The following is a 21,972-nucleotide window of genomic DNA, read 5'->3' as shown; positions in this document are numbered from 1 at the left end:
GTTTTAGAAGCCACATGGCATGCCCTAGCTGATAATTAGGAATTAATTCTCTCCAAACTCATTGTCAAAGTGGATTTTGCAATAATAAAGTAATAATTCCATCAAGCATTTCAAGAACCATAGATAAATTAATCAATATATTATTTTAAAGATTAACTCACCTGAATATCTATCTGTCTATCTATACCTATCATAGATTTGTTTTACAGTACCCCCACAGTATTTTATTTAAACATTATTTTTTTATATATGGGGCCTGTATTTTAAAAAAGAAAAGAAAACTAGGTGTGGGACCACATTAAAAAAATTGGACTGAGACCCACAATAACATTACAATTATTTTTTTGATACAATAACATTACAATTTAACCAACTAAAATTGGGTCTAGCTAAAGAGACTAGTCCCTTACGAGGTAGCGAACCAATGTTTGAATCTCTGTTGGAAGAGAAGTCCATATTTAGTACCCGACAGTACCTCCAATAGGAAAATACCTATGTTTTAGCAAAATAACAATAATAATAATAACATTACAAGTTTAACTTTACAAATTGTACAATTTTAATTATACAAATTGTATAAAATGGTGGTGGATCTTTTATTACATATTTCTTGTTTAAATCTAGTGATTTGGAATTCTCATCTAATTAACCTTATTTATTATGAAGATATTGTCAAGCAAATTATGAATTTACCTATCTCTTGTTAAATCTATTTGACAAGTTAACCTGGAATGGTAACCCTTCATGTGAGTACCTTGTTAAAGATAGAATGGAGATCCTTTGGTCTACACCTACTATTATGAGCTTAGTTTCTTGGGATTTTTGGTGTCTTTCGTGGAACCTACAGCTACCATATAAGTAGCTAGTATTTATTCGGAAACTGTTAAATCAAGCATTGTTGACATCTGATATCCTAAAAATTCATCATGTAAAAATTCATCATGGCGACAGTATTACTTTGTGCCAGTTTGGTTTTGTTGAAGAGGAATTCTTAGAACACTTGTTTTTTTCCTGCCCTTATACTAGGGCTCTTTGGTATGATTGTTTTTCAATTCGGCTTGAGCTCGGCAGCTTTGAGGATTTCAAAAACTGGATCACTTCAACTTTCCTTGCTTTGCTAAAACAAGGTTATTCCCCTTTAATTTGCGGTATTATTTGCGTATTGCATACAATTAGACGGAAAAGAAACAAGTTTCTACATGAGGGTAAAAAAGATCATCCCTTGATAGTGATTCAGGAAGTTCAACATATAAGCTCATTCTCTACTTTGCTTTTGACAATATTTGTGAGCAAATATGTCTACAGCAAAATCTTCATTCGGATCCCCCTCAATAAATTATTCAGATGCATGATTGGGATATTCTTCTATATAAATATAAAAATGCTCACCCACTATTGCCCTGGTATTCTCTACTATCAATGCAAACTCCTGAAAGAATTTCTCTAGCAAAACCTCATTCTGGCAGGGCAACCATTTCTTTCCAAATGTCTCAGGGCATGTTTATTTTGGATAAAATAATCTACCATGTTAAGCCCTCAAGCCAAACTATTGCTGGGCATCCATAGTATTGACAAGAGATTCCTTCAACTTTCAGCTTGCTCTATCAACCATTCATTTATTTATTACCTGGCAACAAATCCTTGCGCTTCTTCACTATTATTTTTATTATAAGTTTCATGTTATTTCTAAAGACTGTTTCTCTATTTAATTCCTTTTCTTACTCTCAGTATGTACTTTGTAAACTTTACTTCTTTTTAATATCATTTTATGTTTGGTTCCCCAAAAAAAATTAAACAAATTGTAAAAGCTTATGTCTGCAACCCAATGAATTTTCTTTGTCAGAAATTTAATTTACGCATAATAACAAATTCCATATAAAATAATTTATTGCTTGTATTGCTTAATATGTTTGGTAATAAATTGTAGAATAAAACAAGTTCTAATGAAATTAATTGCTTGTATATACACATAATATATGTATTTGGTAATAAATTCTAAATTAGACCACGTTGTTGTTTACATTGTTAACATGCATGAGTGTATTGAATTTTGAAATAAAATATGTTCTTTAAGGTTTTAATATACATGGCTTGGAAAATTAAAAAAAGTAGTTATCTAGATCTCATAATATCATTTTAACGTATGTTTTATTCTTGTAATTTCTAAATAACTTATAATAAACGAAGTGCATGGACAATAAATTTCAGAATAAAATATGTGGTTTAGGTTTTTAACATGCGCAGAGTGACACATTGTTTCAATTTTAATTTACATGAGGATAAAAAAGAAGTCTTAAAATGACAAATCATTCCTTTTGTAAGATCTTGACTGCAAAATTTTTTTTATATTCACTAAGGTGTTCCTGTCAACACAAAAGCACAAAAAACCTTGTCAATGGGTAAACTATTATCATCATCCTTATATGCCTTTCTATTTTTTCTTCCCTAACCAGAAAATTTTATTACCAAAAAACAGCAAGAGGTACAAAGTACTACTTCCAATCCTAATTATAAGACCTCGTTTGTATACTACAAACGAGGTTTTATAATTGGGACCGGAGGTAGTATCTAATAGAAAAAGAAAACCGAGAAATTAACAAAACAACATAAAAAACTATAACAAGACTAGAAACAGTATCAGCTTCCAAAATTCTTTTGAGCAGCAACAGAGGTCTTCACATCCAATCGACCGGGCATGATCCCTTCAATGAAGCCTTAAAAGACTTCAACTTAAGTTGTCCTTGTCTAAGATATTATCATTCGTTATGCAAAATCTTGTTCTTCGATAGAGACTTTAGTGATTTGAAATGAAAAGTATGTAAGTAATTTTGTTTCACAACTTGATCCCTAGATGAGTTCAGGATAATTAGGCATTTCAAAGTCCTGAATTGAAATTTATATATATATTTCTTGAACATTTTTTCTGTCTTTCTCCAAAAAAGATCATACAATCACCACATAATTGGTATAGAAATATGATAAATCATTTTCTCACCATCACATTTCTGCCAAATCAATCATCAAAATAGGCGAAAGATTGTAGACATGTTTGGGAAAAATGAAAATGGACACATGAAATATGAGAATGTTTCGGATACAATAAAATGGTTGATACAATTTCTATTTTAAGTATGCCACTTTAATTTTATTTTCCAATTTCAGCAGTATTAATTTTGATTCATTAGTACTTGATGATGGGTTTAATTTATCCATTGTTGCGATTTAATCACATCCAACTAATGAATTATCGAATTTTGACAAGTCCCTAAAGTTGATAATAGGAGAGGAAATCTCTATTTTTGTCAAAGACAAGTAAGCTTTTATCATCATCATCATCATACTTTTTTATTTAGCTTGGCCGTTATTAAAACATTTACAATGTTATCTTTTAATTTTATCTTGATCTTAAATTTACTAGTTTGTCACGAATTAATTTAGATTTCTCATTATTAATGTTTTTTAACGTTTTTATTGATAAAATTCTTTTATGTTAAGTCAAGAGATTCCTTACTTAAATTTGGATTGAAATAGGATAATAATATAAGGAATTTAAATTAATTTTTTTCAAAAGAATTGATCAATGAAAAGCCAAATTAAAACGTCACATAAACAAATATCCATGATGAAGTGTTGCAATTGTGAATAAATGAAATTATGTTTAGTTACGTGAAGGGCAAGCAAGGGAAAGTGAGAAACTACAATTTGCCGCCATTGTTTGGATCTCCAAAACTCTAAAATATCTTTCTATATTAAGAAGGTTCCATGAAGATGAAGATGTAGTTCTAATACACATAATTAAAGATAATAGTAATATTTTAAAAAAATTAATACTCATTTATGATAAATAACTAACTTAATTAATTTTTTAATATCTGTAAATTAGTTATATAACTCTTTCCTTAAAAAGTGAAAGTAGTACTTAATGTGGTTGATGTTCCATTGACCCCAAATTGGGAAGAAACATTTTACCGTGTCAACCTCTAATGGATAGCTGCGAGCATACCTCCAGTAGGTTAAAAGCCAGTCGGATGGAGTTTTGTTAATTCTACGTTTGGATTAGTTTTTTTTTTTTTTTCAAAAAACACTTTTGTTTATAAAAATAAATATGTAAAAAAAATTTTATCTAGTAAAATCTAAAAATGATTTTAAGCTCCATCCTAATTCTACATGAGAAGGTGGTACCACCCCAGCACTGATCTCTTACCCATCTTGAAGGATAGGCAAGGTGCTCATCTATTATATTTTTTATTTTTTGTCTTTTAAAAATTGTAAAAAATATATAAAATTGTACCGTTTCATAAGTGGTAAATATTAGAAGCACGCTGAACTGAGTTTTGAACAAGAAATCAAACCTAAAATGCTAAAATGATAGAAGCATCTATTGTACGATCATGATCAACTTATCCTCTTTTCTTTTCTTTTTTTTACTCTAGATTAAAAAAAAATAAAAACAGCAAAATGTTAACACGTTGGTAGCCTATAGTTTATTGTTATTGCTTCCAGGTTTACGATCAACTAGCTTGTGTTACTCCACGCAATGCACAGAAAGCTTGTAAATCAGAAAGACTTTTTTTTTCTAATGAATGCAACTTCTGAACAGTGATTTATGTCTTGGGCCGGTGCTAAGCCATTTCTAGATGTACTGTGATTTGGTAGAAGAGTTATTGATTATCGATTGATATTGATGATGCTTGTAGATAGCACACATGACACGAAAATGATAATTTGTGTAAACTTCAGCAATTTTGATTTTAAATATCTTAACGATGTTTATCATACTTAATTTTACCTTGAAGTTAAAATCTGGTGCAATGGTTTTCCTTTGTTTTCTCCGTTGACGACAACAAGCACTGAGGAAAAAGGTGAAATTTTTATCTCAGTTGCCAACTTAGTACAGTGAAGACCAAAGAAGAATTCAAACCACGAGGATAAAATGGTAATTGTCGCACAAGTCCCACGCCCAGCTACAGAGGCATTAAAGCGCCAATGAGAGAGTCTCCTTAATAAAAGAAAGAAGCTTTTTTCATGGTTACTCTAATCCGAGAAAACTGCCCAAAGTAGTATGTATTAGTGGGATTCGACATCCGAAGACTTTCTTTTTGTGATTATGACAAAATGAGTGAAATTTGAAACCGGTTTATGTTGGAAGTGTATGCTTGCATGTTCAACACTTTGCCAGATATCCCTGATTTTGTTGTGTTGTGTTGTTTGCATTTGCTTGGTGTTTGGCTAGGGTTATGAATATACGGCCCTCACTTTCAACGCAAATGTGGTTGAGTTTCTAGGTTTCTGAGCTTGAAATCAATGGCTCCTCCTGACAGAGAAGTGCTTCAGGCGCTTGTAGATGTTGGGGACGGCCTTCTTAATCATCCCTCTTCCAGTGATCAGCTTCTCGCTCTTCTTGATGTGATTTCCTCAATTCCCTTTCTTCCGCGTATCTTCATTTCTTATTTATGTTCTGGGAATTTCAATGTTTTGTTGAATTGGGTTGGTGTTTATTTGCTGCTGCATTCTGTTGCTGTTATGGGTTTATGATTCATGGTGGAGATGTGTGGTTTTCCTTATCCATTTTTCCTTTCTACAACAATTTTAGGTATTAGACTCTATTTTGATGTTTGCCTTGCCATTTCTTTTGGTCTAAGGGAGACTTTAGTAGGAGTCTAATTAGGGAGAGGGTAAGCAAGTGGGAAAACAACCCCCCATGTTGAGCCTAGGGTCTTGAAGCTAATAGGCATATCTAATAGGTTGGGACACGCAAATTCTGCATCTGAATGGAGCATTTTCAAGTTGGAGTTTTGTAGTTTCCTTAAGTTTCTTTTTTCTTAGAATGATTCTCATGGAGGTCTATTACTTTCCTTAAGTTTTGTAGTTTTCTTAGAATTATTCTCATGGAGGCATTTGATACTAAGTGAAGTTGATGCTCTTTATATTTTTTATGTTGTAGTAATATGGAAAAATATGGTATGAATTTCTCTTGTATATTTCAGAATAAGGAATGAGGTATATCACAGAAGGGAGGAGCCTAGTTATTTGGCTCATAATGACAAAATAATATCCTATCGGAATTGTATCTGAACCTATAATAATGATACAGATTACACCATTTACATTAATGAGAAAATATTCTAGTATCTTCGCAGATGTCATAGCAAATGGCCTTTTGTAAATTGTTGCATTATATGTAAGCATGTGCCTGTTGGTGGGTGTGTGAGCTCTTGCTTTCGTTCTTCTGGTCAAAAGAATTCCTCTACAACAACCCTTCCCAACGTAGTGCGACTCTGACTTGATTCTCTCGTGTGGTTTTCTAACTTTCAGAAACTTGAGAATATATTATCAACTTTGGATCAAGAACCAGATGAGACCGTGAAAGAAGCAATTCTACCATCAATGAAAGCATTGATTTCAGGTGAACTTTTGAGGCACTCAGACGAGCATGTTAAGATTTCTGTCGCATCTTGCATTGCTGAGATTACCAGAATAACAGCACCAGATGCCCCTTATGGTGATGAACATATGAAGGTAATAATAGTTATTATATAAATCAAACATTTCATATTTCTATCAAACCTTGTTAAGAAACTTCATATACAGATTACAATTTCTTAATGACTGTGCCATTTATTTCTTGCTGGAACTATGCATAGATTGAACTACATTTCATGGTGAACAGGAAATTTTCAAGCTCACAGTTGAAGCTTTTGAAAAATTATCCGATGTACCCAGCCGCAGTTATGACAAGGCACTTTTAATAGTTGATAATGTCGCAAGGGTCAGATCATGCCTGCTGATGATGGATCTTGAGTGTGATGACTTGATCGTTCAAATGTTTCAGATTTTCCTAAGAGTTGTTAGGTTGGGGCCATGTCAACATTTCTGCTATCTGTTTGTTCGTATGCAAAACATATTTGGATATGAAATTTGTAAATCTTGCTGACAAAGAAGGTGTATTTTGGTTTTCGCAAGTGGGTATTAATTAAATATATCAATTATGGAAAAGACAGAAATTTAAGAACTGATTTATAACCTTTGTTGTATCGCAATTAGTATCGGTACACAATTTTGAATTTGTCAAATTGATGCTTAATCAGAGATCACATTTAGATGCCTTGAGTTACGATTTGTTCCCTTTATTTTTACGCTGTGCGTAAGATGTACAGCATCTGAAGAAAATATTGGCACCCAACTTCATTTGCACTTAGTTGGCATTGACATTATTGACATATATAGTTTACAAAGAAGTTCATAAAAGGATTAAAATACATTTTGATGTCGTAATTCGGACCTTACTGCGAAATTATATATCTGTGATCTTTGAGAAGATAGATGAGAAGTACTTCTGAAGGTTAAAATGCCTTTGATGAAATTTTTGTGTCGGGCATCTCAAGTGAAGTGGTGCCACCGAAAGAGTCGAGGATGTCTCTGCCATTGGGTAGCTCTTAAAGTTCTGGGATGTTGTTATTGTAACGAGTACCAATGCAAAACTAGCTTGCTTTTTCCCTCGTCCTGAATAACTTCATACACTTATAGATTTACTAATGGCTTGTGGTTTTTCTTCCTCAATTTCAAGGCCAAACCACCCTGAGGTTGTGACCTTTGCCATTGAAGCAATAATGACAATGGTCTTGAACGAGAGTGAAGAAATTTCTGCTGATCTTCTACGAACAATATTAGATGGCCTGAGAAAGGAAAATGAGGTAACTTCCTTTGCATTATGTCAATTTCTTCTCATCTCCTTTTGTTAAACTTTGTTGATTTCCTTTATTAATTTCCCAGGCAATTTCACCTATCTCTTGGTCATTGGCGGAGAAAGTTATCACCAATTGTGCTGCTAAGCTTCAGCCCTATGTTATGAGAGCGGTGCAGTCCACTGGCAGACCTCTGGATGCTTTTGGTGAAATAGTAGTTTCAATTTGCCAGAGAGGATCTGAAACACTTCAATGCAATCACTCAAATGGTTCTGGAGATCCATTGGTGTGTTCTACTTGTCTTATGCAACACCCTATCCAACCAACTGGCATAACTACTTTTTTATTTTCTTGCTTGATCTTACCTTTGCTGCATGACATGAGAAACCATGTAACAAATTTAATTCTTATGCTTTCTCTAGAACCTTCACCATCACTGTTGATTTCGTTAGTTTATTTACAATTCCCTTTTGATCAAATTAGATTTAGGGACAGATCTTTGTTTCATGAATATGATGAAAGCTAAGGTACTGCACACAACCAACTGGATAAATGTCTGTGACATAGGTCAACAATAATGTGCAGTCGGCCTTTTGTTACTTATATTTGGTCTGGATAATCCTGTTAAAATGTTATGTACTTGTTGGAAGGATTGACTCTCCAGAAATCAACTTTGGATGAGGGGAAAGAATTGCTACAATAGATTGAGTGAGAAATCCATGTATTGATCTTATCTTGTTGGAGTATAAACCCTAATGCCTTGTTTGTTCCGTCATCTTCATATTTTTAATAAATGCTCTGTAATAATAGGACCTTACATAGTTTCACAATCCATACTCCCCATAAGCTTTGTGTTTCCTAACAAACAGCTATTTAAGATGGTTTGAGGCTTTGAGCTACATGTAAGTTAGGATTGGTTGTGGTGCAATGCTTCCAGGTTCAGGCAGGTGAAAACGAGCTTTCCGTGTGCAAAAGTGCAGATGAGCAATACTGTGATGTAATTATCTTTTCCATCTCTCTACAAGTTATTGTATTTTATTTACATTATACCACAATTGCAAACTTAGCATAATGAAACAATCAAGCCATATTTGTTGGAGATCATGATCCTATCCTGCTTAAGTCTTATTGTTATTATTCTTTGCATTTTTCCTTTCTGACTTATGTCCCTTTGTTTCCTTTGTATTCTGGTTGTTATTAGTTGTTGACAGTTTGTTTTGAATTTTGAATTAACTAAGTTAGTAGGATTGATTGGGAGTCTTGTTCCCTACTTCTCTTTATGTGCATGCCTTCTCTTATCACAATGACAATAAGCATTCAGAGTATTATTCCGCTGATTTTCTAGAATATTAAAGCATCTTTATTCTTTGGGCAATTAAGGACCAAGAACCAGATATGACTTGTGCAAGACGTGTTGCTCAAACCATGGATGATTCCAAGCTGAACAAAAGAAATCCCAGTTCTACTGTGGACAGTGAAACCATCAAAAGGAAAAGTGCAAAGAGACAACCTTATTCTGATCTTACTAAGAATGAGAAAAGAAAGAATACAAAAACCAATTTAGAAAATGGAAATTCAAGGTCAGTTGAAAAATCAAGTTCAGAAGCTGAGCTTGATGTCATGCCAAAGAAAAGAGGTCATAGACCCAATTCTTTAATGAATCCTGAAGAAGGCTATGATCACTCTCAGATTTGTATGAACAGCAAATCTGCAAAAGCAGTTAAGCTTCAAAAGGCTAGCAACGGTGGCTGTTATTTTCCAACTGAAAATGTGGGTGAAGTTTCCCAACCTAAAACAGGGAAAACCATAAAACACAAAAAGGCTTGTGATAGGGGTGCTGGTCTTCCACCTTCTAAAAGCTCTGCATCCCAAGAGGATAAGTTGCTTTTAGAACCTAAAAGTACTGGTGAACTTTCTCTACGTAAAACCAATAAGAAATCCACAAAAACATCTCAAGGCAGAAAGGCTTGTGATAGTGATATTGAGCTTTCACCTCCCGCAAATCATGATTTGCTAAAGGACCCTGTTCTGAAGAAATCTGAAAATAAGGGCTGTAAAGCTCTAGTATCCCAGCGTGAAACTGACAAGAACATTGATGCTGCTCAACCTTCAACAGATCAGAGAACTCCTGACAAAAGCCATCGCAAAAGGGGTCGGCCAAGGAAAAATAGTATCACCAATAATCAAGGTGCTGACCCTAGGTCTGTATCAATGACCAAGGAAGACCATTTGATTGCACAGAATGAGGATGTTTCTTTGGAACCTGCTAGTCTGAGGTCGGAAAGGGATCTTGAAGTAATGAAAGAGGCTGAAATGAAAAATCAGGCACCTCTGAGGAAAATCAAAGTTGCTTCCAAGACTGATGAGAATACTGCCGTGAATACTGAATCGGTAGTTGATGACATAATTGGTAAGCCTGGTGAAGATGAGAAAGCCACGCCAGTGATGAATATAGAAACAACAAATACAGAGGAGGATCAGGCCTTAACACAAACGAGTGTTAAGAGAAGGAGGAAGCTTGATGCTCCACCCAATAAAGATGTCAATGGCTCTTGTACTATTAAGGTAGGGCCAACTGACCTGGTACTATCTGCTTGAACAGAACATGTATATAAGTACTAGTAAAATCTCACTTTGTTTGTCTTCTTGGAACAAATATTGTGACCAATTTTAGCAGCAGCTAACTGAGTCTTTGGGTAAGAAACTGACCGGAGCTGAAGAAACCCCTCAAACAAAACGAAGGAGGAAGAGAACCACTGTTAGTGTTGAGGTATGTGTTACTTAGGCTGTGTTTGAGATCACATTTCTGATGTGACTACCCTTCTGGGAAATCACGTTTGAAACCTGACTTCAGAACATACACATAAAAGGTTTATTCAGATGTATTGAAATTTCAATCTTTTCTATCTAAAACTTTTGAGATGCCGCTTTACCTCAAGCATTTTTGTGACACTTCCCAGTATTTTTTAAAAGGTGACGCTCAAAAATAATGATTGTGTTAATTATATTGAACCTATGAGTTGATATATCTTGTAAAGATTAATGAAGGAATATAGACGTTTCCTTCACATTATTGCTTGATAGTTGAAGGAAAAAAATGTTTGTTTCATTCTTTTCAATCGTGCATGCATCTTAATCATTGCCTAGTGTCAAAATTTACGGCTTTAGGGACTACTATTTTGTTTGAATGATAACGCCAAAATTAACAAGACTTGATGAAGCTTTATTTTGAAAATTATAACAAAAACTCTTTTGCATCAGAAGCATTTTCATGGTGTTCATCCGGTGGAACCTGACCCCTCTCAAGTTGCTTATTTCTCAATTTATGCATCTTTTTTGGCCAAATTTCTTAATGTTTGTTTTCTGTTACTTTTTCTTCAGGCTTCTGAAATCCATGACTGCAATGAACCTTCAGTTGGTAGCAGGATCAAGGTCTGGTGGCCAATGGATAAAAGGTACGTGTTTCCGTATCACTATTGCACAATCCATTTCTATCACTGCATTTATCTGCTACCAATGCTTTCACTTGATATGCTTTAATGCTTGACAGGTTTCATTACTTGAAACGTGAGAAAAAAAAATAATTTGTCAAATGATGTAGAAAAAAATATCTTTCTTTTCATTGTAGAAATGTTCCCTTATAGTGAGCCCAAAAAAAAACAACTAAAATGGCAAATAAAAGAAATTTTGTGAAAGGAAAAACAGAAGTGAAGATTATATTATTAATTATTCTTGAAGGAAAAGACATAAAATTACTGAAAAACTTTTAATATATCTATTACTTCGTAAATATAATTTTATGATCAACAAAAGGAATAAAATATTGAAGGAAAGAGATAAAAAATTGTAAGGGGGGCAAAGTTAAAAATTTTGGGGGGCAAAGTTAAAGCTTTCTTTAATGACAATGTTATTTGCATACATAATACATATAAATTTTTTCTTCCTCTTTGTGTGAGGTGGGGTAATTAATCCCACATACATATGTTCGTCCCCTGGTCTTCTTACATGTGGACCTGACATGTCGATAGCTTTAAGTATTGGTTTATGAATATACTTTCTTTGCCTCCGTCAATCAATTGTTGATCGATGCTTTTCAAGGACCAGCTGGATTATCCTATATATATATATATATATATTGACCTACCATTTTTTTCCAGGTTTTATGAAGGTGTTGTTGATTTTTATGACCCTGCCAAAGGAAAGCACAAGGTGAGATGGATTTCACTGATCCTATTTTATTTGTTTAGACCCTTATGCTTATTTAAACATTCATCAATATTGTGAATTTCTGACAAGGCTGTGTCAAACGATCCTTCATTTTCAATTTGTACTTATCATGCGAGGAGGTGATCATTCATTTCCTACTTTGCTCGGATTTTTACCATGATTCTACGGGCTGTCAACCTAAAATTTCCTTGTGCTGGATTCTCAAATACACGGACTTATCTTTTTCAAGTTAGATGTATGAAGTTGTTGGAATTTATATATTTAATGAGAGGTATGAAGAATTTAAGAAAACTCTTGTAGTTGTAGATTAAGATACTAGTTCATTGTAACCTACACAGGCATAAAGAGTGTGTCTTTTTGTCTGATCATAGTAGGAACATAAAGGAACTTCTGCTCTCCCTATCTTGTCAACAATATATAACTTGCCCCAGTTGTATACTTTACTACTTTGGCAGTGACTTACAAAGTGTGAAATAATTTAGGAAACTGTTTTTTTTCTTTCTTTTTTTTGCCCTTTTATGTTTCTAATTCCTTTTCAATAGATTTTATATGCTGATGGTGACGTGGAAGTTTTAAACCTCAAAAAGCAACGGTGGGAGCTAATTACAGACCATGCTTCACCAGATGCAGTGAGTTAAATGTGGATGCTTATTACATTTTCGTTCTGTAAACTGTGTCATAGATATAGCTTATACTTCCTGATCTTCTGCTTGCCAGGATCGAGAAATTGGCCTTCAACAGATTGAGACGGTGACATCAGATACGTAAGTAATACCCATCCGATCTGAGAAACATTAACGCAGAATATTACTGATAGTACTGCTTTCACCTCAAGCTATCCAGTCAAACCCTCAATTACTGCTGATATGAGAGCATCATCCTGTCCATGCAAAGACTGTCTTTGGCCATTATCAGTTCCAGGATCTATGTAATTGCTTCGAAGTTAAAGTACTTGACGATGGGCATGAGTTTTTCTTAAGAGTAACTGGTCGTTAAAAATTTGTTGACCCCATTGTCATTATAGGTGTGCTAGTCTTCTGTCCGATATAGGGCCTCCTTGCTGCTTATGTTTTGCTTTAGCCAGATGCTGTATATGTGGTCTGAGGTCTCAAATCTAGGGGTACAACCAGATTTCAATGCTCACAAATTTTCAATCGATCTTTCCTTGAAAGAGAATAGGAATATTTGTTTTAGGCACCTTGAACATAGTGTTGGAGTTCTTATCAGTCGCTGGACATAAATGTAGTCACTACGTTGATGGCATTAATTAATTATGCATCCTTTATTTGTTTTTGGTTTGAATCTGCTTCTTATGGCTTTCAAGTTTTAAATGTTCTATTGACTTTATTGTTCATGATGTGTAGAGAAGATAAAGGAAAAGGAAATTCAGCACCGGAGTCCGCCAAGGGAGCAAAAGCCAGTTGTTGCAGGACAAGGTTAGTGTGCATGATAGATGGTCTAACTGTGTTTTCTGAGTCCCTATTGAAACCTTCTAATGAATCTATAGGGGAAGAGCATCTGCTAGAATCTCCAAATCGGAATCTGTGAAACCTGCTAGAAAATCCAAGGATGATTCTGTGGTTGATGAACCCGCTGTGGCTCATGAATCTGCTGTAACTAAGAATGAGCAAGACTCAGCTGGGAAGTCAAAAAACAGAAGATTGAAGATTCTTTCTGATCAGAAGATGACCAAACCTAAAGATAGTTCTGCGCTTGATGAGCCCACTGTAGCTGGTGAAACTGCAGTTGATCCACCTAGAACTGAGAATGAGCAAGACTCAGCTGGGAAGTCAAAAGCCAAAAGGTTGACGGTAGCTTCTGATAAGAAAAAGATCAAACATAGAGATGGTTCTCCACTTGATGTACCCATTGAAGCTGATGAATCTGCAGTTGATCCTCCTCAAACTAAAAATGAACAAGAATCAGCTGGGAAGCGTAAAACCAAGAGATCAAAGATTCTTTCTGGTAGGAGAAAGATTGAACCGAAGGATAATTCTGCACCTGATGAACCCATTGAAGCTGATGACTCTGCTGTTGATCCTCCTCAAACGGAAAATGAGCAAGAATCAACTGGGAAGTCTAAATCCAAGAGGTCTAAGATTCTTTCTGATAAAAGAAAGATTGAACCTAAGGATAATTCTGCACTTGATGAACCCATTGAAGCTGACCGCTCTGCAGTTGATCCACCTAGAACAAAGAATGAGCAAGACTCAACTAGGAGTTCTAAAACCAAAAGATCAAATATTCTCTCTGATAAGAAAATGATTGAACCTAAGGATAATTCTGCTCTTGATGAAACCATTGAAATTGATGACTCTGCAGTTGACCTACCTAGAACTAAGAATGAGCAAGAGTCAACTGGGAAGTCTATAACTAAGAGATCAAAGATTCTTTCTGATGAGAGAAAGATTGGACCTAAGGATAATTCTGCTCTTGATGAACCCATTGAAGCTGGTGAATCTGCAGTTGATCCATCTAGAACTAAGAATGGGCAAGAGTCAGCTGTGAAGTCTAGAACCAAAAGATTGAGGATTCTCTCTGATGAGGAAAAGATTGAACCTAGGGATAATTCTGCACTTGATGAACCCATTGAACCTGATGACTTTGCAGTTGGTCCACCTAGAACTAAGAACGAGCAAGACTCAACAAGGAACCCTAAAACCAAAAGATCGAAGATTCTCTCTGATAAGGAAAAGAGCGAACCTAAGGATAATTCTGCACTTGATGAACTCGTTGAAGTTGGTGACTCTGCAGTTGATCCACCAAGAACTAAGAATGAGCAAGACTCAACTGGGAAGTCTAAAACTCAAAGATCGAAAATTCTCTCTGATAGGAAAATGACCAAACCTAGGGATAATTCTGCACTTGATGACCCTATTGAAGCTGATGACTCTGCAGTTGATCCACCTAGAACTAAGAATGAGCAAGACTCAGCTGGGAAGTTTAAAACCAGAAGATCAAAGATTCTTCCTGCAAAGAAACAGATCGAACCCAAAGATAATCCTGTGCTTGATGAACCCATTGTGGCAGATGAATCAACAGTTGATCCTCCTCAAACTAGTAATGACCAAGAATCAGCTGGGAAGTCTAAAACTAGAAGATCAAAGACTCTTTCTGATAAGAAAAAGATTGAACCTATAGATAATTCTGCACTACATGAACCCATTGTGGCTGATGAATCAGCAGTTGATCCTCCTCAGACTAATAATGACCAAGAATTAGCTGGGAAGTCTAAAACCAGAAGATTGAAGATTCTTTCTGATAAGAAAAAGATTGAATCTAAAGATAATTCTGCATTTGATGAACCCATTGTGGTTAATGAATCAGCAGTTGACCCGCCTAGAACTAATGATGAACAAGACTCAGCTGGGAAGTCAAAAACCAAAAGGGTGACTGTAGTTTCTGATAAGAAAAAGATCAGACCTAGGGATGATTCTGCACTTGATGAACCCATTGAAGTTGATGAAGCTGCGGTTGATCCTCCTCAAACTAATAATGAACAAGAATCAGTTGGGAGGCCTAAAACCAGGAGACTGAAGATTGTTTCTGGTATGAAGAAGATCGAACCAGACACTGAAAACGTGCAGAAGGCAAAATTGCGAAAGGCTTGAATCTTGTAGTGGGAAATGCATCAAGAATATGAGCAAAGGTGCCAACAAAGGTTACCGTTCTTTAAGTTTCATGCAATGAGGTTGTGCAGAGAGCTTCTAATTTTGGCTTTATTAGTGTTAGAATTTATCTCGTCTTGTTTCATATTTTCTTTCTCCGTTATGACAGTTATATGTACTTAGGATTTGCCAGGCTAGGTTCCCTTCCTGAGCAAACAGAAGGGCTCTTCTTTCATATTTAATCTCAAAACTAAACATATGTTAATGAAGTGTGCAAGCAGTTTACTGCAATGGAGAAGGGCATCTTCAATACACTCAAGTGGAGGGGGGGAAACTATAACAGTGGCCATTAGTTATGATGAGCCTTTTTTTTCATTTAATACAACTAGTGGAAGGGGAAAACTACAATAAGGGAGGGAATCTTATTAGCGCTGTTGCTGAGGCAACTAGCTGTTAACTATGACACGCAGTTTAGTGCTTGAGAAGAATCGAATTGGACAAGTAAAATGGAATGCAATGAAAAGAAACAGAGTGAGTGGAAAGAGAAAATTTCATTGATAAAAAAATGTTGTTATTTTAACTACATGAATGTTCATAGATATGAGAAAAGAATTCTTTTCAAGAGAGTTGACTCAATTAAAATAGTAATTTTTGTAAAGGAATGGCAGTTAGGTACTCACTGTAAAATTGTTTAATTGGGAGGCTTCTTTCGTTCCCTTGTCTGAAGGGGTGACTTAACAATGACAAAATGTTACAGATAAGATGTTATTTTGATTTAGTAAGTGGCCCAATAATAACAAGCAATCTGTATTTGAATTGAAGATTAAAGTATCACATTTAAGCTTGTGAATCAAATGGATCACTACCATCTAAATGTCAACAAGAGTTAGATAACCTCAAGCATCACCTAATTTATTAGACAGCAGTTGGATAGACTTTATCTTCTCTCTCACACAGACACACAGACACAGACAGAGAGTGTCGAGGCAGAGCAAAACAATAGTTAGGTGAATTGGCCTGCATTTTGATTGATGAATGAGGATCGGACACCTTCAAATCTCTGTTGTCATGGCTAGGTAATGTGAGACAACACAAGAAGCAGACTGACAACAACCTGATCATCAAAGACGTGGCCAATGTTTGTATGCAAAATCATCAGCCTTTCAGGAAAAAGCGAAATGAGCTTTGAAGTTAGAGTATTATTGAAAAAGTACTTTTTTTTTGGAATAGAAAGTGAAACCAACAAAAAATCTCGAAGTAGCAATAAAAAAAATCTGATTTCCTCTGCCGACCTTCCCCTCTGAGTCGAAAGGTGATTGATTTAGAATATAAAAATTATTTTCCAACAAATAGGAGTGTTTTGCTACGGACTGAAAACAAAAAACTTTAAAATGTTAAATACATAAAAAGATTATATTAAAATATTGATTGTTATATGAAAAATACTTCAAATGCTGAATACATAAAAAATTATCTTGGATACCTCATGCCACTAAAAAAACACCCTAAAGTATTGAATACAATTTAACCTAAATATATATTCCTCTGATCCTACTTATAAAGCACTTTCAGTATATTTCACACAGATCAAGAAAAACCTTAAAATGCATTAACTATCTATTAAAATATTATAAATTTTCAACTTTACCCATATTTAATATATACACTTTTCAAAAAAGATAACTACCTACATTATAATAAATGATAGACAAAATAGTATATTCACACTAAAAATTTAATGAAGTGACTTATAAAAATGATTAAAAAAATTTTCTTTTTCTGTCTTATAAATAGGATCAGAGGAGTATGTTACTTTTTTAGACCTAAATGTAAGACCGATTTTGTAATATAATTAAACGAAATGAGCTGATTTCATATCAAACGCAGGACTTTTTTGGTTGGCAAGTTTATCGTGCTGCTCGTGATAAGTGCTTTTGAAATCCATTTGCCAAAATTGGTCCAAAGAAAGCAATTTCAAAAGAGTGGGGACCCACAAGGCAGAATAAAAGTAGTTGTAAATGTTGAATTTTTAGGGGTGGGGTTTGGGAATAGGGAGCCACTCAGTATGGATATAATGGAGGGTCGGCCTCATGCTCGTTGCACTTTCATTTGGTTTGTTCTGCCAAAAGTAACATTTTTTTCTCCGTAAAGGCCCCTTTTGCTCTTCACCCACCCCACGCCACCTGACCCCACCACTCCCCTTTTATTTTATTTACGCCCCCCAACATTTCTTTTTCTTCTATATTTGTCCCATCTGGCCATGACTCCCTTGATCAACCTTTTTTTTTTAGCCAAAAATATCTAATCCCCTTACATCGTAAATTATTCAAAAAAATTTTAGTACTGATCACGAGATTCTCTTCATAAGTAATTAAGTTTTTATATAATCACATTTAAAAAAAAAAAAGAACTTCTAATTTCACTTATTCTAATCTTGATAAGGTAGCTGTTTTTTTTTTTTTGACACATTCCACCTGAAATTTTGCTGTACTAAGAGAAAACCATTTATGTATATTTGGGAATTTAGTTTCTCTTCCTTTTTATTGCGGACATGATAATTTGCATTTATTTATTTAATATTTTGATGATACTTTATAAAGTATTCAATTCAAACTATTTAATATTTAGCATTATCAGTTAATTTAAATTTAAAGAGTTGGTGTCTAGAATGAAATTAACTCTCATATTTATCCAATACTTGATTTCAAATCTTACATGAAATTTTGAACTTGACTTCCCTAGATACTTCCTTGAATTTTAAATATAAAATACTTTTAACTAATTTGTAGAGTAAAAAAATAATTAAAATCGTTGTTCGTAATTAATATATATAGGGAATTTGTAACGTTATAAATTTAATATGTTGGGATAAAACTGTCCCAATAAATAAGAAGATCATAAAAAAAAAAATCAGTACAGGAAATAAAAATAAAATAATAATAGTTGGCAATAAATGCTTCATTATGATTCCAATTTTTGTGTGCTTGCGTGACACTATGGCTAGGGTATCTATTCTCCCTCTTTGGGTGAAGTTAGTGTAGAAATTAGAAAATGAGCACCTCAAGAAACCAGGTTCTAAAATGATCCAAACTGTGTCGTTTACGTCATCTGCCTTGTTGATGAAGCAATATCTGATTAGGGAGTACCGTAAGCTATGATGTGGACTCCCCACGTTTAATTTTCTTCCTAATCTTTCCCTTTCCTCATGTCACATCCTTCCACCATCTTCATCTTTCCATTTCCATCCTCTTCTCTTAACGTATTATGATAATGATACTGCAGAAAGGGTTTTATTTTATTTTTTTTGAAAAATTTTCTGATGAGTTTATATTTTGTTTTGGAAGTTACTAAAAACAGACATTAATATTAAATAGCATATTATCCCCAATCCTACTTTAATCTTCTTTTCTATTCTTATCACAAGAAAGCAAATCAAAAAATTAACTTCATGTCCTCAGCAAGCTATAAATTTACCAAGATATTAATTAAGCTGAATTAACTGGTCAGCCAAAACTGGGTTTGAGTTGGTGCTAACATGACTAATCAATAACAAGTGATGCTTGATAAAACCAGTTATTATTTGAATTTGTCAATTTTTGGACTTCTATTTTTTTCCTTTTATTTGGACTTGTGTATAAGCATTGAAGAGAATGACTAATAAGTAAAAGGAAAATCACAAAAAAAAATTATAGAATTAGAAAAATCACACGGAAAAACCAGTTCATAAAAATTATTATCAAAACCCATAATAATATTGTTATGAGTCCCAATTTACAATTTTTCTAATTCCATGGTTTTTTTTGGGTAACTTTCCCATAAGTAAATGGCAATGAATGTAATATAAAATTTTAAATCTCATTATTATCTTTTCGGTTTAAGTTATAAAAAATTATTAACCTTTTTCTTCTTAAAAAAAATTATAACCCCTAAATCACTTTAATTTTTGAGAAAACCCACAAAAACACCATTTTAACATTAATATCTCGTATTCACTACAGTGACACTTGTAAATTACCCACCACCAAAAATTTTAATTTCACAAGTTATAAACTGATTAGGCCACTCTATAAACAGGGATTGATCCGAATGATAAGCGGCTCGATTCCGCTTAAGTAAGGTCTCAAGTTCGATTCCTCATGAATATAGAAAACCCTTGTTGGGAGACTCACCCACCATACCCAGGTGTGTCAGGACAAAGCTCTGGTGAACGGGTGGTGGGGAACAAAAAAGAAAACTAAAAAGAAAACTGATTAGACCACTCTTGTTAGTTTAATAATAACTAATTCAACCAACGTTTCAAGACCCTGAATAATCTTTGCTCACTCTTCTTCTCAGTTCACAGTCACAGCCTTGGAAATTTAAACTACAAATAATAGGATTCACAAGCCTGGCACCCAAATTAAATAGTAGTAGTAGTAGAAATAAATCAAATAAAAAACATCCCCAAATTATTGTTCTTCTTTACATAGAATCAATCTCTCCTCCAACATTGATATCTCTGCCTTGAGCTTATGGATGAGGATTGGCGTCACCTTGCCAGCTCCAGACTATGTCTTTCAGCGCAGGTCTCACTTGTTCCTCACACAGTTTCACGTACTCCAACGTATCGCCGGAGGACTTGGAAAACTCCACCACCGCCACCTCCGGCGCCACCTCGAACACCTCCACCGTCATCCCCAGCTTCCCTTTCCTTCCCTCCGTCGTCCCCTGCATCCTCATCATGTACTCCTTCCTCCCCGTTATCCTCAGATTCAACTTCCTCGCCACCGCCTCCAGCTTCCCCACCACCGCCGCCGCCGAGAACTTTGTCGTGAACATCGACGGCGACCTCTTTCTCGTCTCAAACAATCTCCTCAGATCAAACCCATGTGACAATGATGAAATTATCTCAAACGCATTGTAAAATGGACGTGATTGTGCTGGGTTATTATTATTATTATTTTCCCCTCCCTGTCGTCCTCCTCCCACCATTTCTTCGACTTCTTCGATGTTGTCATTATCTGCGAAATCTTCAAAATTTGGTTCCCTCATTGAAAATGCGATTGGCCTCATGAACCCATATTGAAACCACGGATCCTTCATGATGTCTTCGATCGAATATCTCTTTTCTGGGTCGACCACTAATAATTTTGAGATCAAATTCTTTGCTTCGGGTGAAATCCAATCTGGTAATACGTACTGAGCTTTGAATGCCTTCTTGTAAATTCTCATCACATTCTCACCTTGAAATGGCAGATACCCAGAAAGCAGAGCATAGAGAATTACCCCACAAGACCAGATATCTGCTTTCGACCCATCGTAGCCTTTCTTCTTCAAGACCTCCGGCGCCACGTAAGCCGGCGTCCCACACGGAGTCACGAGCATCCCGTCGGACCGGCGCTGCTCCGGCAACGCAGAAAGCCCAAAGTCGGAGACCTTAAGATCCTCGTTTTCGTCGAGGAAGAGATTCTCAGGCTTGAGATCCCGGTGAGTGACGCCGCGGCTGTGACAGAAATCGACGGCGGAAATCAATTGCTGGAAATACTTTCTCGCCAAATCTTCCTTCAATTTTCCTTTCGCGACTTTAGCGAACAACTCGCCGCCTTTAACATACTCCATAACCAGAAAGATCTTTCCTTTGGTCGCCATGACTTCTTTCAGCTCCACGATGTGTGGGTGCCGGACCAATCGCATTATAGAGACTTCTCGCTTGATCTGCTTCATGAGCTTGTCCTTTCCTTTTTCAAGCCTCTCCTTCTTAATCACCTTAATCGCAACACTCTCGTTGGTGACGAGGTTTCTTCCATGGTAGACCTTTGCGAAATTCCCTTGGCCAAGGAGCTTCCCCATCTCATACTTGTTGAAGATGATGCTCCTCGACTGTCTCTGTCCCTCCTCCATGTCGGACGACAACAACAACAACAGGGTCGGGGCGGGCTCGGCGGCGGATTCGGCGGCGGTGGTGGTCGGTGGCGATGACCGTGATGATGGAACAATCAGTTACCGCAAATAATCATTTCGAACAGACCCAGATCGAAAAAAATCGATCTATTCATTGAGGGTGTGTGACGAACACACAACATTGGGCTGGGAATCTTCATACAGTCAGAAACAGAGGAATTACAGGTTGGGATTGGGGAAGAACTGGGGAAGATAGATATAGGAGCTGGATTGGGGGCGGAACGGAAGAGAGAGAGGATAAGAAGAAAGACGTCATGGTGAGTAGGAGAGAGCGATGAAAGGAAGGATTGTGAAGAAGGCGGTTTTTAAGAGAGAATGGAAGACGGCTATGCGTTTGTTTGTTACAGAAATAGAAAAGGGCAAAATATCTGAAACCCTAAAAAAATTGCCATGACAGAGTCAATGAGGGAAGCAACAGAGCGAAGAACAAGTGGATGACACGTGGGACCCAGCTGAAGCCAATTATTGGATAAGCAATTTTAAAAAGTGCAGTAAATAGTGATAGGCTAATA

At 35.5% G+C, this 21,972-nt stretch overlaps 2 protein-coding genes across 5 annotated transcripts; one reads left to right on the top strand and one right to left on the bottom strand.

Moving 5' to 3' along the window:
• Positions 1 to 5,030: 5,030 nt before the first annotated feature.
• Positions 5,031 to 15,834, top strand: LOC114724297 (uncharacterized). Of its 4 annotated transcripts, none has more exons than XM_028910626.1 (14): positions 5,031 to 5,406; positions 6,316 to 6,519; positions 6,671 to 6,852; positions 7,568 to 7,694; positions 7,774 to 7,971; positions 8,623 to 8,682; positions 9,066 to 10,250; positions 10,366 to 10,455; positions 11,067 to 11,140; positions 11,843 to 11,894; positions 12,455 to 12,541; positions 12,630 to 12,676; positions 13,277 to 13,348; positions 13,420 to 15,834. In XM_028910626.1, the coding sequence occupies exons 1-14, from the start codon at positions 5,305 to 5,307 to the stop codon at positions 15,521 to 15,523; spliced, it is 4,584 nt and encodes a 1,527-aa protein (XP_028766459.1). In that variant the 5' UTR covers positions 5,031 to 5,304; the 3' UTR covers positions 15,524 to 15,834. The 4 variants fall into 4 exon arrangements, with proteins under 4 accessions (XP_028766459.1, XP_028766457.1, XP_028766460.1 ...); XM_028910624.1 differs by having other exon boundaries at positions 10,360 to 10,455; XM_028910625.1 differs by having other exon boundaries at positions 5,032 to 5,406; positions 10,363 to 10,455.
• A 4,000-nt stretch (positions 15,835 to 19,834) lies between these two features.
• Positions 19,835 to 21,775, bottom strand: LOC114724305 (CBL-interacting serine/threonine-protein kinase 5-like). The gene has a single exon (XM_028910637.1). The coding sequence runs from the start codon at positions 21,398 to 21,400 to the stop codon at positions 20,030 to 20,032; it is 1,371 nt and encodes a 456-aa protein (XP_028766470.1). The 5' UTR covers positions 21,401 to 21,775; the 3' UTR covers positions 19,835 to 20,029.
• Positions 21,776 to 21,972: the final 197 nt, after the last annotated feature.

This window comes from Neltuma alba, unplaced genomic scaffold (assembly GCF_004799145.2).
Source record: "Neltuma alba isolate B1F8T4 unplaced genomic scaffold, ASM479914v2 tig00012184_pilon, whole genome shotgun sequence".
In the NCBI taxonomy this organism is placed as follows: domain Eukaryota; kingdom Viridiplantae; phylum Streptophyta; class Magnoliopsida; order Fabales; family Fabaceae; genus Neltuma; species Neltuma alba.
This window is presented reverse-complemented; position numbering and strand designations above follow the sequence as displayed.